The 12,148-nt window shown below is 37.8% G+C and overlaps 1 protein-coding gene across 2 annotated transcripts in view; it reads left to right on the top strand.

Annotated features, from left to right (window-relative positions):
* The window catches only part of GLRA3 (glycine receptor alpha 3), a 200,590-nt gene extending 188,783 nt beyond the window's left edge, over positions 1–11,807 (top strand). For both annotated transcript variants that reach the window (XM_017498540.2, XM_017498539.2), the window contains one exon: positions 10,528–11,807. In XM_017498540.2, the coding sequence (XP_017354029.1) occupies positions 10,528–10,806 (279 nt within the window). In that variant the 3' untranslated portion in view covers positions 10,807–11,807. The remainder of the gene's footprint in view (positions 1–10,527) is intronic.
* The last annotated feature ends 341 nt before the right edge of the window (positions 11,808–12,148 follow it).

The following is a 12,148-nucleotide window of genomic DNA, read 5'->3' as shown; positions in this document are numbered from 1 at the left end:
CCTCCGCCTCCTGGGTTCAGGCAATTCTCCTGCCTCAGCCTCCTGAGTAGCTGGGATTACAGGCACGCAACACCATGCCCAGCTCATTTTTTGGAGTTTTAGTAGAGACGGGGTTTCACCTTGTTGACCAGGATGGTCTCGATCTCTTGACCTCGTGATCCACCCGCCTCGGCCTCCCAAAGTGCTGGGATTACAGGCTTGAGCCACCGCGCCCGGCCCTAGAAAAACAATTTTAATTCATTCACATTTTTCATCTGATCTTGATATTCTCAAAGGGCAATGATTTTTCCCAACAAAATAAGTCATTGCTGTGTTTATTAGTAATTTAAAATAGTCCACACATTTTGAAACCATATAAATAGAAATTAGTAATAATTCAATTTTCCTTCCTTTGTCACATTCCCATTTGGTAATAAAGTTACAGAAAATTATTTAATAAAAAGACATTTGGAATAATCTATTTAATTCCTTAATTGCATAAACATTGCCCCAACGGTACCTACTGAGGGAGAAACATTAAGATGAAAATAATGTCTTCAATGCTGTTATATTTTACAGCAATTCACATAATCAATACTTCATGCTATTCTAGATGCTTAATGTTTTATTCACAGTCAGTGACAATCTTCATGCCTTTCTCACTCTCACATCCACTTGTTTTATTTTTTCTGTTCATTTTTGAGGATTAAGAAGAAGATACAAAATGAGCCCTTGCCTCACGCATGTGTTAATATGCAGTATTGTGTTTGATGACACCGATGAAGCAATTCTATTCAATGACAATATGCAACCTCCTATTTTCTCTTGGTCTCTAATATTTCTAGTTTCAGCTTGCATTTTACATGAATCGGTGTTTGGCATAATAATTAAAATAAAATGAAAAGAGACATGCAAAGTTTAACTGTATGGTATTGAAGCATAATGACTGAAATGTTTTTATTGTCAGTTTTACATTTACAAAAAAAGGATCTTCCTGTAGAAAGAATTGTGCTACAGACAAATGTCTGTCTCCATTTTTCATTGCCTACCATTCTAACTTGCTTGAAGCATAGTAAGAAGGTTTACTTGTGGGTAAACTAAACTCTTCATTTAATTTCACTTTTTAGTCAGCGGTTTTGCCCACTTTTTAGTTCATTCTATCTAATCTTTATTATTATCTATATTTTATGTTGTCAAGGGCCTTAATTTTATATCTAATAAATATTGGCTAACACATAATGCCTCTGAATCAAAAGTTCTAGATACATTTTTTTATTTCTTGCTTTTTTTACATGTAGTCCATTAGAATTTAAACTGAAGCTATTTACAGAAAATTAAATTATCTCAAAAAAGTATTTGAGTGCTAGTTACAATAAGGAATATCACTGCACAAGTAAGCATACATAAACACAGGATAATTTATGATTGTGTAATGCAAAGTCGAGAAATAAGTAATAAAATAATTCAATGCTTCTTCTAATTTAGTAATCTAACAATAATAATAAGCTGATAGAAAAGCTTTAGCTACGCTTAAAATCATTGTTTAGGTGCAACCTTTCAAAAAAGTCCCAAGAAGCCAGTCATTAAGAAAAAAAAAATCACTTGATGTTTTTAAGGTCCAGGGGCTCATGGTCTCTGTCATCGCTGTCTTACTACAAGCGCAGATAGACACTGTACAGGAGTCTGGTCCTCTCCTTCCCACAGAGCTGAATTTCTGTTTCTGAAAGGGCCCTAGTATGACTCCACAATGCCTCATCTCATGGGCATACTTAAAATGATTTGTGCTGTTTCATGGAACACATTTAAAACACGAAGACTCTTTGGTTGCATAAATTAGATTTGCAAGGAATTCTAGCAGTCATATGGCAAAACCATATGAAACAGTGAGGTCCGGAGGGGTGAATGATCTTTTTACTTTTATGCTGTTGGTTAACCTTTTAGTGTAACAGTGCACAGATGCAAGGCACCCTGGAGAACAGGTGACTGGGTGGCCTATTTTACATAGCATTTTAGTGCTAGTTTGGTTACTCTGAGTTTAAAACATCTAATAGTAAAATGATTCAAGTTATTAGTATTCTTTCCTATTGTGCTTTGTGCAATTTCTAGAATAATGTAATATTACACTCAAAATATTAATAATATAGCAGCAATTTGAGTGTTTTGTCAGGTGTTTTATATATCTTCTCTAACTCTAAAAGCACTGATAGGTAGTATAGCAAATATTTTCCTGGAATGAGAAACCATGTATCGGAGAGTTAAGTAGCTAAATTAAGGCTATGCAGACTTTGCATGTCCTTGTCATCACATATCTAATAATTAAATGCTTTAATTGCCCATTCCAATATCTGTTTAAGCCTTTGCTCTCTGGGCAGATGGGATATGGGAGGCTCTTCCTCTGCTGTGCTCTTGAACCATGTTGTGCATTTTGGGCTAAAATGTGTTCCTTTGTTCAATGAGTTATATTTGAGAAGCCCAAGCTAATATAAAAATGCCTTATTCCAAGCCCTTAATAATATCTTCAGTTGTGGCTTTTGTTACAATGTAAAGAAAACCCAAGATGGAATATCTGTCAATTTCAAGTGATAGCCACTGAATCCTCCAGAAGCCATGGACAAGAAACCTAGGTATTTCATCTACAGCTATGTGTTAGCACTTGTGCTTGGAAGAGTCAAGCCAAAAGCAATTTTCATACAGGTTTTCTCTTGTTGATACTAACGACAAGCTCTCACCACATAAATGGCTTCACTGGGTGACAGGGAATATGTCACAATTCTGCCTATTATGGCATGGACTGAACACCACCATGGCTACACCCAAAGCCAATACAAGGCACCTGCCATGGCATTCTAGTCCCCTACTGAAGCATCAACTTGGCAGGCACCTGTAGGACCCAAATGAATTCTCACCTGTAATTTCTACAAGGAATTGCATCTTCTCCCACCATGGGATATTCTTAACTACCTATTTAACCAAAGCCCATTTGCCTGACCACAAGGCAAGACCACTAGCTAGGGCCAAGGAATCTTTGAATATCCAGATATTGCTCTGAGGGTAAGAACCAAATTTTGATCCTGCCACTGTTCATAAGTCAGCTCATGAGTAGACTTACCTTTGCTTTCTTCTCCTGATCCATTCCATGGAGTGAGTAGTGCCAGGTGTGTTTGGGGTTCTGACCTTCCATATGGGACTTTCCATTGGTGAGCTAGGTGGTCTGCATTGCCTCTGTTGGAAGAAAGCCATGAGGTTCAGTCCATTGTGGGTAGCTCAACTGGAGGTCCATCATTGGCCCATTGTCACATAGGATTTTGTTACACGGACATGATGCATTCCAGCAGAGTCACTCACTTTCAGTTGGTCTTGAATATACTATTTTAATTTTATCAGGGCACTCAGACTGGAATATCTTTTTTATATCACCCATGATGTGGTAAGTATCTCAGGCCTAAATATAGACTGATGCCCTTTAGATTCCTTTGGTCTTGGGGGCTATTTCTAACCAGAACTCAAGAGAATGCCAGCTGCTGTCATTCAAATGGATTATACCCACTAACAATGTCAGATAATTTTCTAGTCTAGAATCTTAGCAGCCGCCTTAGAGTGCCACTATTGAGCTTTTTCCAGCAACTCCAGTCTATGTGTGTTTTACTTGCACCATCAGTGAATTTTAAGACCTCAGAGGGACAGCTTGGCTACTGCGTACCTTAGATCTCTCACAGTCTGATTTAGCTTGCCTTCGAAATTCAGTCTGTCTTCTAGTCACTTTCTAATGTGGGGCCAACAGCATCCAAAATGTACCTGCCAAATTTCAACAGTGCTATAAGCTTTTTTTACATAGCAGAATGTAGAAGAAATAGCAGTTTGCCCTTTCTTGTTTGTGACTTGTAGCTGGTATTCTCAGACCAGGTTATTTCTTGCAAGTGGGTTCATGAGCTGGACTGGTTCGTGAGCTGGACCTTGCATCTTATCTCGATTAACTAACTGCCCTTACCTAGTCACATGTGCCACTACCTAGTCACATGTGCCACTACAGTTTCCAAACTCCCTGACTTTCTGCTTGGCGAGGGAAACTACCATTTATTAAACAACTTACTTTTGATGACTATCTGGACCAAATTGTTTCTTATCCAGTTGTGACAACATATTGGTTCCGTTAGGGATGGACAGTAAGATTATAACTGTATCCACCTCACATGAAGACATACTATGTTTGACGTTTTTTAACCATTGAGACTAAAAATATCAGTCAAGTCTACCAAATCCAACCAGCCTCCTGTCCTGAACTCATGAATAGAGCTTCATGTCCAAAACACTTAAGTAGTTTTCACCACATCCAACCAGCATGGTGGAGGCTATTGGGAAACTCCTTTACTGAACTCAAATAGTAATCTTCCTACAAAGGAGGATGTAGGCAATTCTGAGGGCTCTTATTTTATTACATCCAATTAAAACTGGGCTAAGGAATGACTTGCCCAGGACTAGGCTCAAGCCAGAAATGGCAAGATCCTTCATTTATGTATCACATCCTTTCCATTTATACATTTGGTTAAAGGCAATGGCACCTACTGAGTATACATTACTCTTTTCTTCCTACCTTCAGGTTTAGTGTGACCATAATACCTACTGCTATAGCTGATCCTTTGCCTCCTTCCCTGCTCGGGCAGCTTCTCATCCACTCTTTAGATTGCTTTCCTGTCCCCCAGCAATATTACCACATATTTTACCTTGGCATCAGTAAATTGCAAGAAACTGTGTTCACTACCCCCATGACAATTCATCTTTAACCACTGCACAGCCTTAGAGCCCCATGAAGAATCGGGCAAGGAAATCCCGGCCTTCAAGTCAGTTGTTTTGTTTCAGCTGCCTTAACTGATGGAGTAAATTTAGCAATCTGTGTCAATGCCTTTTGTCTCAATTCCCCATTGGCACCGTGGGATTTAACATCTGAGCTGAAAGGAACAGATCTAACAGGGTTCCTTAGGGGAGTCGGCTGCCAAAACTGGAACAGATTTCCATCCTCTCAGCAGGTGATAACATGCCAGGAAATTGTTCACTGAAATCCTGTCAATTTTTGCGGTGTTCTTTTCGTGTCTTAACAGACACCTAAAGAGAGTTTATAGCTGTACCTCTGGCCATGATCTTCTGAACAGCCCAGATTTTTTTTCTCATCGGTAAAACCCAGTAGAACAGTTGCAAGAGTTAATGTACCCATGAATCTAAATACCCTCCTGCCTTCCCAGAATAAAGGCCTCATGCCTAAGGACTCCTCTAACCCAGTGCTTACCCCAGTTTTGGCCAGGGCACATGGTTTGAGTAGGCTCCTCTCTGATTATTATGTGGCCAGCCCAGATTTTCTGCTGTACTTAACATATATACTCTTCTGTAGAGGTGTTACATTTCACAGCAGTGAGAGCATCAGTCAGTTTCCCTTCTCAGCATAGATTGATGTATTGATTTATTGATTTATTTTGAGATGAATTTTCGCTCTTGTCGCCCAGGCTGGAGTGCAATGGTGCGATCTCAACTCATTACAACCTCCGCCTCCCAGGTTCAAGTGATTCTCCTGTCTCAGCCTCCTGAATAGCTGGGATTACAGGTGCCCAGCACCACTCCCAGCTAATTTTTTGTGATTTTAGTAGAGACAGGGTTTCACCATGTTGGTCAGGCTGGTCTCAAACTCCTGACCTCAAGTGGTCTGCCCACCTCGGCCTCCCAAAGTGCTGGGATTACAGGTGTCAGCCACTGTGCCTGGCCAACATTTTTTCTCTTTGTTTCATATGAATCTGATGGTTAGGAGTATTTTGATTTTGACTTTTAGGTTTTTTCCTCTTCATTATTAATTTATTTGAGTGTAAATGATAACACACTCCTGGGTTCAAGTGATTCTCCTGGCTTGGCCTCCTGAGTAGCTGGGATTACCAGCAGGCACCACCACACCCAGCTGCTTTTTTTTTTTTTTTTCCTTTTGTATTTTCAGTGGAGACAGGGTTTCACTATGTTGGCCAGGCTGGTCTCAAATCTTTACCTCAGGTGATCCGCTGCCTTAGCCTCCCAAAATGCAGAGATTATAGGTGTGAGCCACCATGACCGACGCTCATCAGATTTATACCACTCCAGGCTTCACCTACTCCAAAAAGGTCACTGACATTACACCTGCCAGTAATTCCTGAATGATAACACTGCAGCAGAATTGGGGTTAGCATTCACACCAAACGTTACATTTTCACATTGCAGCATCCAAAAATACGTTATTAGCTCCTAAGTCAGTTAAAGATCTAGGAAAGCATGGATTCCCTAGAGACCTACTAGCACTTCTTAGCAAAGTGAGCTAGCTCCTTTATGCTGTAATTACCTTGTCCAATTTGGTAGCTACTAGCTGCATGTGGTTATCAAGCACTAGAAATTTAGAGTCTGAATTGAGATGTGCTGTGAATGTAAAACACAAACCAGATTTCAAGTACTTCCTATGAAATAAAGAATGAAAAGTATCTCAATTTTTACTTTAATAAATGTTGAAAAGATATTGTGAACATACTGAGTTAATTTGTTTTAAGTTAAAAATATTTTGACCTGTTTCCTTTAACTTGTTAAAATGTAGTTAATGTGAAAGTTAAAATTACCCACATGGCTTTTATTTGTGGCATACACTGTATTTTTACGGAACAGAGCTGCACTATAGTCACTAGTTTGCAGTGTCACTTGCCTGGGGTTACAGAAGGGAAGATTAAAATTAAGTGTGGTGTCCTTCCAAGTACCATCTGGGCTTCTGTTTTCATCTTGAGCTCAGGTCATGAAGCTGCTTGCTTGTGCTTGCTTTACTGGCTGTTTCTCTTTCCCTTGAGTGGTTTGTTTCACGAGAATTTTTTTTTTTTTTTTTTTTGAGACGGGATCTCTCACTCTGTCACCCAGGTTGGAGTGCAGAGGAAACCAACCTCCACTTCCTGGTTTAAGCGATCCTCCCACCTCAGCTCCCAGAGTAGCTGGGCCCACAGGCACCCGCTGCCACACCTGGCTGATTTTTCGTAATTTTAGCAGAGACTGGCTGTAGGCCAGGCTGATCCGCAGCTCCTGAGCTCAGGCAGTCCACCTGCCTCAGCCTCCCAAAGCACTGGGAGTACAGGCATGACCTTCCACCCCAACCCCCAAAATCATTGATTAATAGAAAACAAGGAATTAACTGTCTCTTGAGCCACTTTCCCCTCAGTTTTATCTCACTGATCATCCATCTTTCAATTCAACAAGGGAAAAACCTATGCCATCCATATTCCGGTTGTAATATTCAGCATGTTATTTTCTGCAGAATCTTTGCTATCTGCAAACCAGGTTGGATCAGCATCAGATTCTCCTCAGAACTCCCTCCTGGAACATTTGGCCATGTTAATTCTCAAAGGATTGAAAGCCTGGTTAGCTTCTGTCCACCGCTGCTGAGATTTGGGGTTCAAATTGTCATATAGACTCTCAGGGCACCATAGGCTTTAACCTAAAATTGTGTTCACTCAGCCTCCTAGGAGGATGTGAGGCAGGAAACCCATCAGGCCTCTAGCATCTGCCTCACACAGGAGACTCAGCAGCTTCTCAAGAGCACAGCTTCTTTTGCCCCTCATCACACAGAACACATAGGTAAAGCTGCTGTGGACAAAAATCATGGTGTATATGATCATCTTCACGCAGAGAATCACAGCTTTTGTTCCAAACCACACTTGTATACAATCTAGTCACATGGGCCAATGCACCTCTCCCCAGTGCAGGTGCAGCCCCTCACAGTCAATGAGGCCAACTCCAATTCCCCATGCAGCCTACCTCTATTGTTTTCGGGGGAATGATGCTTAGAAAATCAGTGGTCATTCTCCACACTCCTGTAACAGCCGAGGCTGTATGTTAACTCTTTGCTCACACTCAGCTATATAGAGACATACAAATGAGAAAAAAATCATTTGCTCACAAATATGTTAATTTTGAATAGATCATCTCTGTTTTGAGATGAGCAGCTAGGGTCTCTCAAGTTTTAAAATAAGTTATTGGCAGGGCACAGTGGCTCACACCCGTAATCTCAGCACTTTGGGAGGCCGAGGCAGGTGGATCACCTGAGGTCGGGAGTTCAAGACCAGCCTGACCAACATGGAGAAACCCCAACTCTACTGAAAACACAAAATTAGCCAGGCATGGTGGCACATGCCTGCAATCCCAGCTACTCAGGAGACTGAGGCAGGAGAATCGCTTGAACCTAGGAGGTGGAGGTTGCCATGAGTAGAGATTGCACCACTGCACTCCAGCCTGGGCAACAAGAGTGAAACTCCATCTTAAAAACAAATAAATAAATATATTTATAAGTTATTCAGAACAGATCATTAGAAAGGTAGTCAATGAATTCTGCTTTCCTAAGCACATCAGCTAGAATCCTGAAATCTGAGCATTTTGACAATGAATTTCTCAAGTTCTTCAACTAACATGTCAACACCTCATTGTAAATAGTAAGAAGTTATCGTTTGTCTTAAATTGAGATAGATTTTTTAACACATTGTTTGATATAATTTCAGAGCCTATTTTATACTTCAACATTCAGCTGATTCGTACACAAAATAGTGCAAATTACCTGAGTAACCTACATTTTCCTTTAGAAATGCAAACGCCAGCATGATTTTTGAAGTTATAAGGATGCTATTTTAGCACTGACATAACAACAATTTAATCCCAATTTGTAAGATATAGAAAACTTTAAGGCAAATAATAAATCTGCCCTAAAAGTTTCGTGGAAGCCAAAGCAATGGCAGTCTAAATGAACATGCTTATTTACAGAACACTGGAAAATCAATTTTCATTTTTTGCAAGATTATAACAGTAGTCTCAGGTAGGTTGGATTGTCAGTTTTTCTTTCAAACTTGTGTCCTCAAAATTCAATTGCTTATATATCTTACAATGGAAATATTTTCCAATTATAATATACTTTTGTTTTTCAGGTGGAATTACATTACATTCATAATTCCCAAAAAAAAGACTATTTTATACCTTACTGCATCAACTGTGGTCATCTTCTCATTTTAGAATTCATAATAACTTCTATATTTTCACTTTCATATTTTATATTATTCATAGAGCAGCTACTTTCACAGAACCAACATAATTTTCTTTTCTTCTTTTTTTGAGACAGAGTCTGGCTCTGTGGCTCAGGCTGTAGTGCAGTGGCATGATCTCGGCTCACTGCAACCTGCGCCTCCTGGGCTCTCTGCTTCAGTCTCCCGAGTAGCTGGGATTGCACTTGTGCGCCACCACACCCAGCTAATTTTTGTATGTTTAGTAGAGATGTGGTTTCACCCTGTTGGCCAGGATGGTCTCCATTTCCTGACTTTGTGATCCACCCACCTCCACCTCCCAAAGTGCTGGTATTACAGGCGTGAGTCACCATGCCCAGCCCATAATTTTCAAGACTTCAAGCCAGTTATTTTATCTTTTATATTATTATGGAAAGGTGTTATAATAGGAGAGATATAACAACTTTATTAAATATCTTCTCATCATTTAGACCTTCACTTTTAGTACCTTACTCATTGGTAGCCAACTACCATTACATTCTAAATAAATGTATTAAAGTAAATTATTCATTAATAATGTGCATTGTTATTAAATATTATATTTCTCTCATAAGCATATTGCATTTATCATATATTATTAAATAATTTTCCTTTAAATTTTCCTTTAAATCTTTTCATTTACAAATATGGAAAATTGTCTTCAATTTGCCATATTTAAAAGAAATGATACTTTTTAGAAGAACATAGTAATAATAGATTTATGAAAAGTTTATGTCCTTAACATGAAATAAACTTCTGCCAAATTTCATTCACAACTTCAACCAAACCGATGTGCCTGAAAAGTAGTTGTATATAAACTGGGATACATGACTATCTTCTAGATTTTCCAAAATGGTTAGTGTAAAACAGAAAAGTAGCATAAAGGGAAGATAACATAAGCCAGGCAGTATTATTGAACTAGACTGTATTTTCTGAGGAAGTAACTTAGAATTGAAAGAAAAAATTTCAAAAGGTTTGTCCCCATGAGAAAGAAAACTTCAGTCAATAATCCTGGTATGTTCCCCTTTGCCATCACACATTTATTCATTTAAACAAATAATGCAAAAACATATCTAGTTTGTGAACATATATAAAACACAATATCCCATTGTGTGCATGTGATCTACAATTGATGACCCTTGTATTAAAATGACATATGGAAAAGGTTTGTATTTTGTCAGATTTTTTCCCGATTTTTTAAAATTTTTATATTCAAACAATATGTAGACATCAGAATTTAGTGTTCCCATTAAAATGTATCTTTTGCGATTTCACATTTATTAATGGGCACATCCATATAATGCAGTGGGATAAATAAAACTTCAGTGGGGAACAAAAGCAACTCATCTTTATATGCTTCTGTTATCCTTTCCTTATATTAATGTAAACATTAACCATGATAATATTGGTTATGATTCTGAGATGCCTGTTATGCATGCTCTATTCTATTATTAAAGGGCCTACTCACATTTTTCTTTGACAGGATGATGAGGTAAGGGAAAGTCGATTCAGCTTCACAGCCTATGGAATGGGACCATGTCTACAAGCAAAAGATGGCATGACTCCAAAGGGCCCCAACCACCCTGTCCAGGTAATGCCAAAAAGCCCTGATGAAATGAGGAAGGTCTTTATCGATCGGGCCAAGAAGATTGACACCATCTCCCGAGCCTGCTTCCCATTAGCTTTTTTGATTTTTAATATTTTCTACTGGGTTATCTATAAAATTCTTAGGCATGAGGATATTCATCAGCAGCAAGATTAAGTTTCTGAGGGCAAGCAAGTGCAAATGGTGAATTCAGAAGAAAGTGTCTCTGCCATAGGCGTGTATGTGTGTATGTGTGCGTGTGGTCTACAATTGATGACCCTTGTATTAAAATGACATATGGAAAAGGTTTGTATTTTGGGTAGCTATGCAAAGTCATGAGGCAGTTAAGATTATTTTAATAAATATAAAATATTCATTAGGGGATATTATTTCATATTAATTCCAGATGATTTGTTTTTTCACAGTAAACCATGTAAGTAGAAGCTTTACTGCCAATGTGTTTGTATGTTACATAATAACTCATGCTAGTAGACATGAAAACTACTTTGAAATTTCTTGATTTGTAATTCAATGCTATTTTATCTTACAAAAGCAAACTTCACACAGTAAACTTTATGACAGGAAAAGAGGGAAATTATAAAGATAATAAAAACGAATAGTTTGAGATTTGAAACTATTTTCTTATAGTATAGTTACAAAATATTCAGTTACAGTGGGAATTTAACTCATATTAATGGAGGATTTATCCAACATATGTACAAATAGTATTTAACCAACATATGTAATTTTGAGAATTTTCAAATAAGGGTATTAAAAGACTTTAATGGTTTGGAATACTAAATTTGTTTAGAATATTAAATTTTCCTCTGTGCAAATTTTAAACAAGTATCATAAGAGATCGTGTTACAATCATGATCTACTTTTCTTAAACTTTATATCTCTCAGAATGAAGGTGGAAATACAGAAAACAACTATGTTTTTAAATAAGTGTTATAGCTGTGTATTTTAAGTTATTGCCAAATATTGAACAATTCAAGCCAGTACCCTTGTTCTGGTTAGATTTTTAATAGCTGCTTAACTATATGTGATTGTGTTTAATATTTTGATATAATTGAACAAAATTCAGTGAGACTTTTATATTTTAGTTTAGAATGTGACTTTAAAATTCAATGGGATTAAAGTATTTACATTTTGATAAAAATGAATACAATGAAAACGAAAATGAATTCATGAAAGTTTTTTAAATAAAAACAATTTTCCCATCAGTGTGATATGGCTCCCAACTCCTGTCTCCAAATATAAGAAGGGGAAGTTTTAATTTTAAATGATAAAAGTAAGTCATTTCTATAAAGTGAAGACTGTTTTTCTATTTCTGAATTAATGATTTCAAACAATAAGCCATTCACAAGATTCAAATAAGTTTAAATGAAATTTTTATGTAAAATTTATCAATGACCCTATGGACTACTTCAACAACAACCAAGCATTAGTAACTTGTTTTTTGCAGTGTAATTGGGTGCAAATGTATTATAGAGTTCTTGGTAAATAGAACCAGACT

This window comes from Cebus imitator, unplaced genomic scaffold, assembly GCF_001604975.1.
Source record: "Cebus imitator isolate Cc_AM_T3 unplaced genomic scaffold, Cebus_imitator-1.0 Scaffold243, whole genome shotgun sequence".
NCBI lineage: Eukaryota > Metazoa > Chordata > Mammalia > Primates > Cebidae > Cebus > Cebus imitator.
Note: the sequence above shows the minus strand (reverse complement) of the source record. Positions and strands in the feature narration are given on the sequence as shown.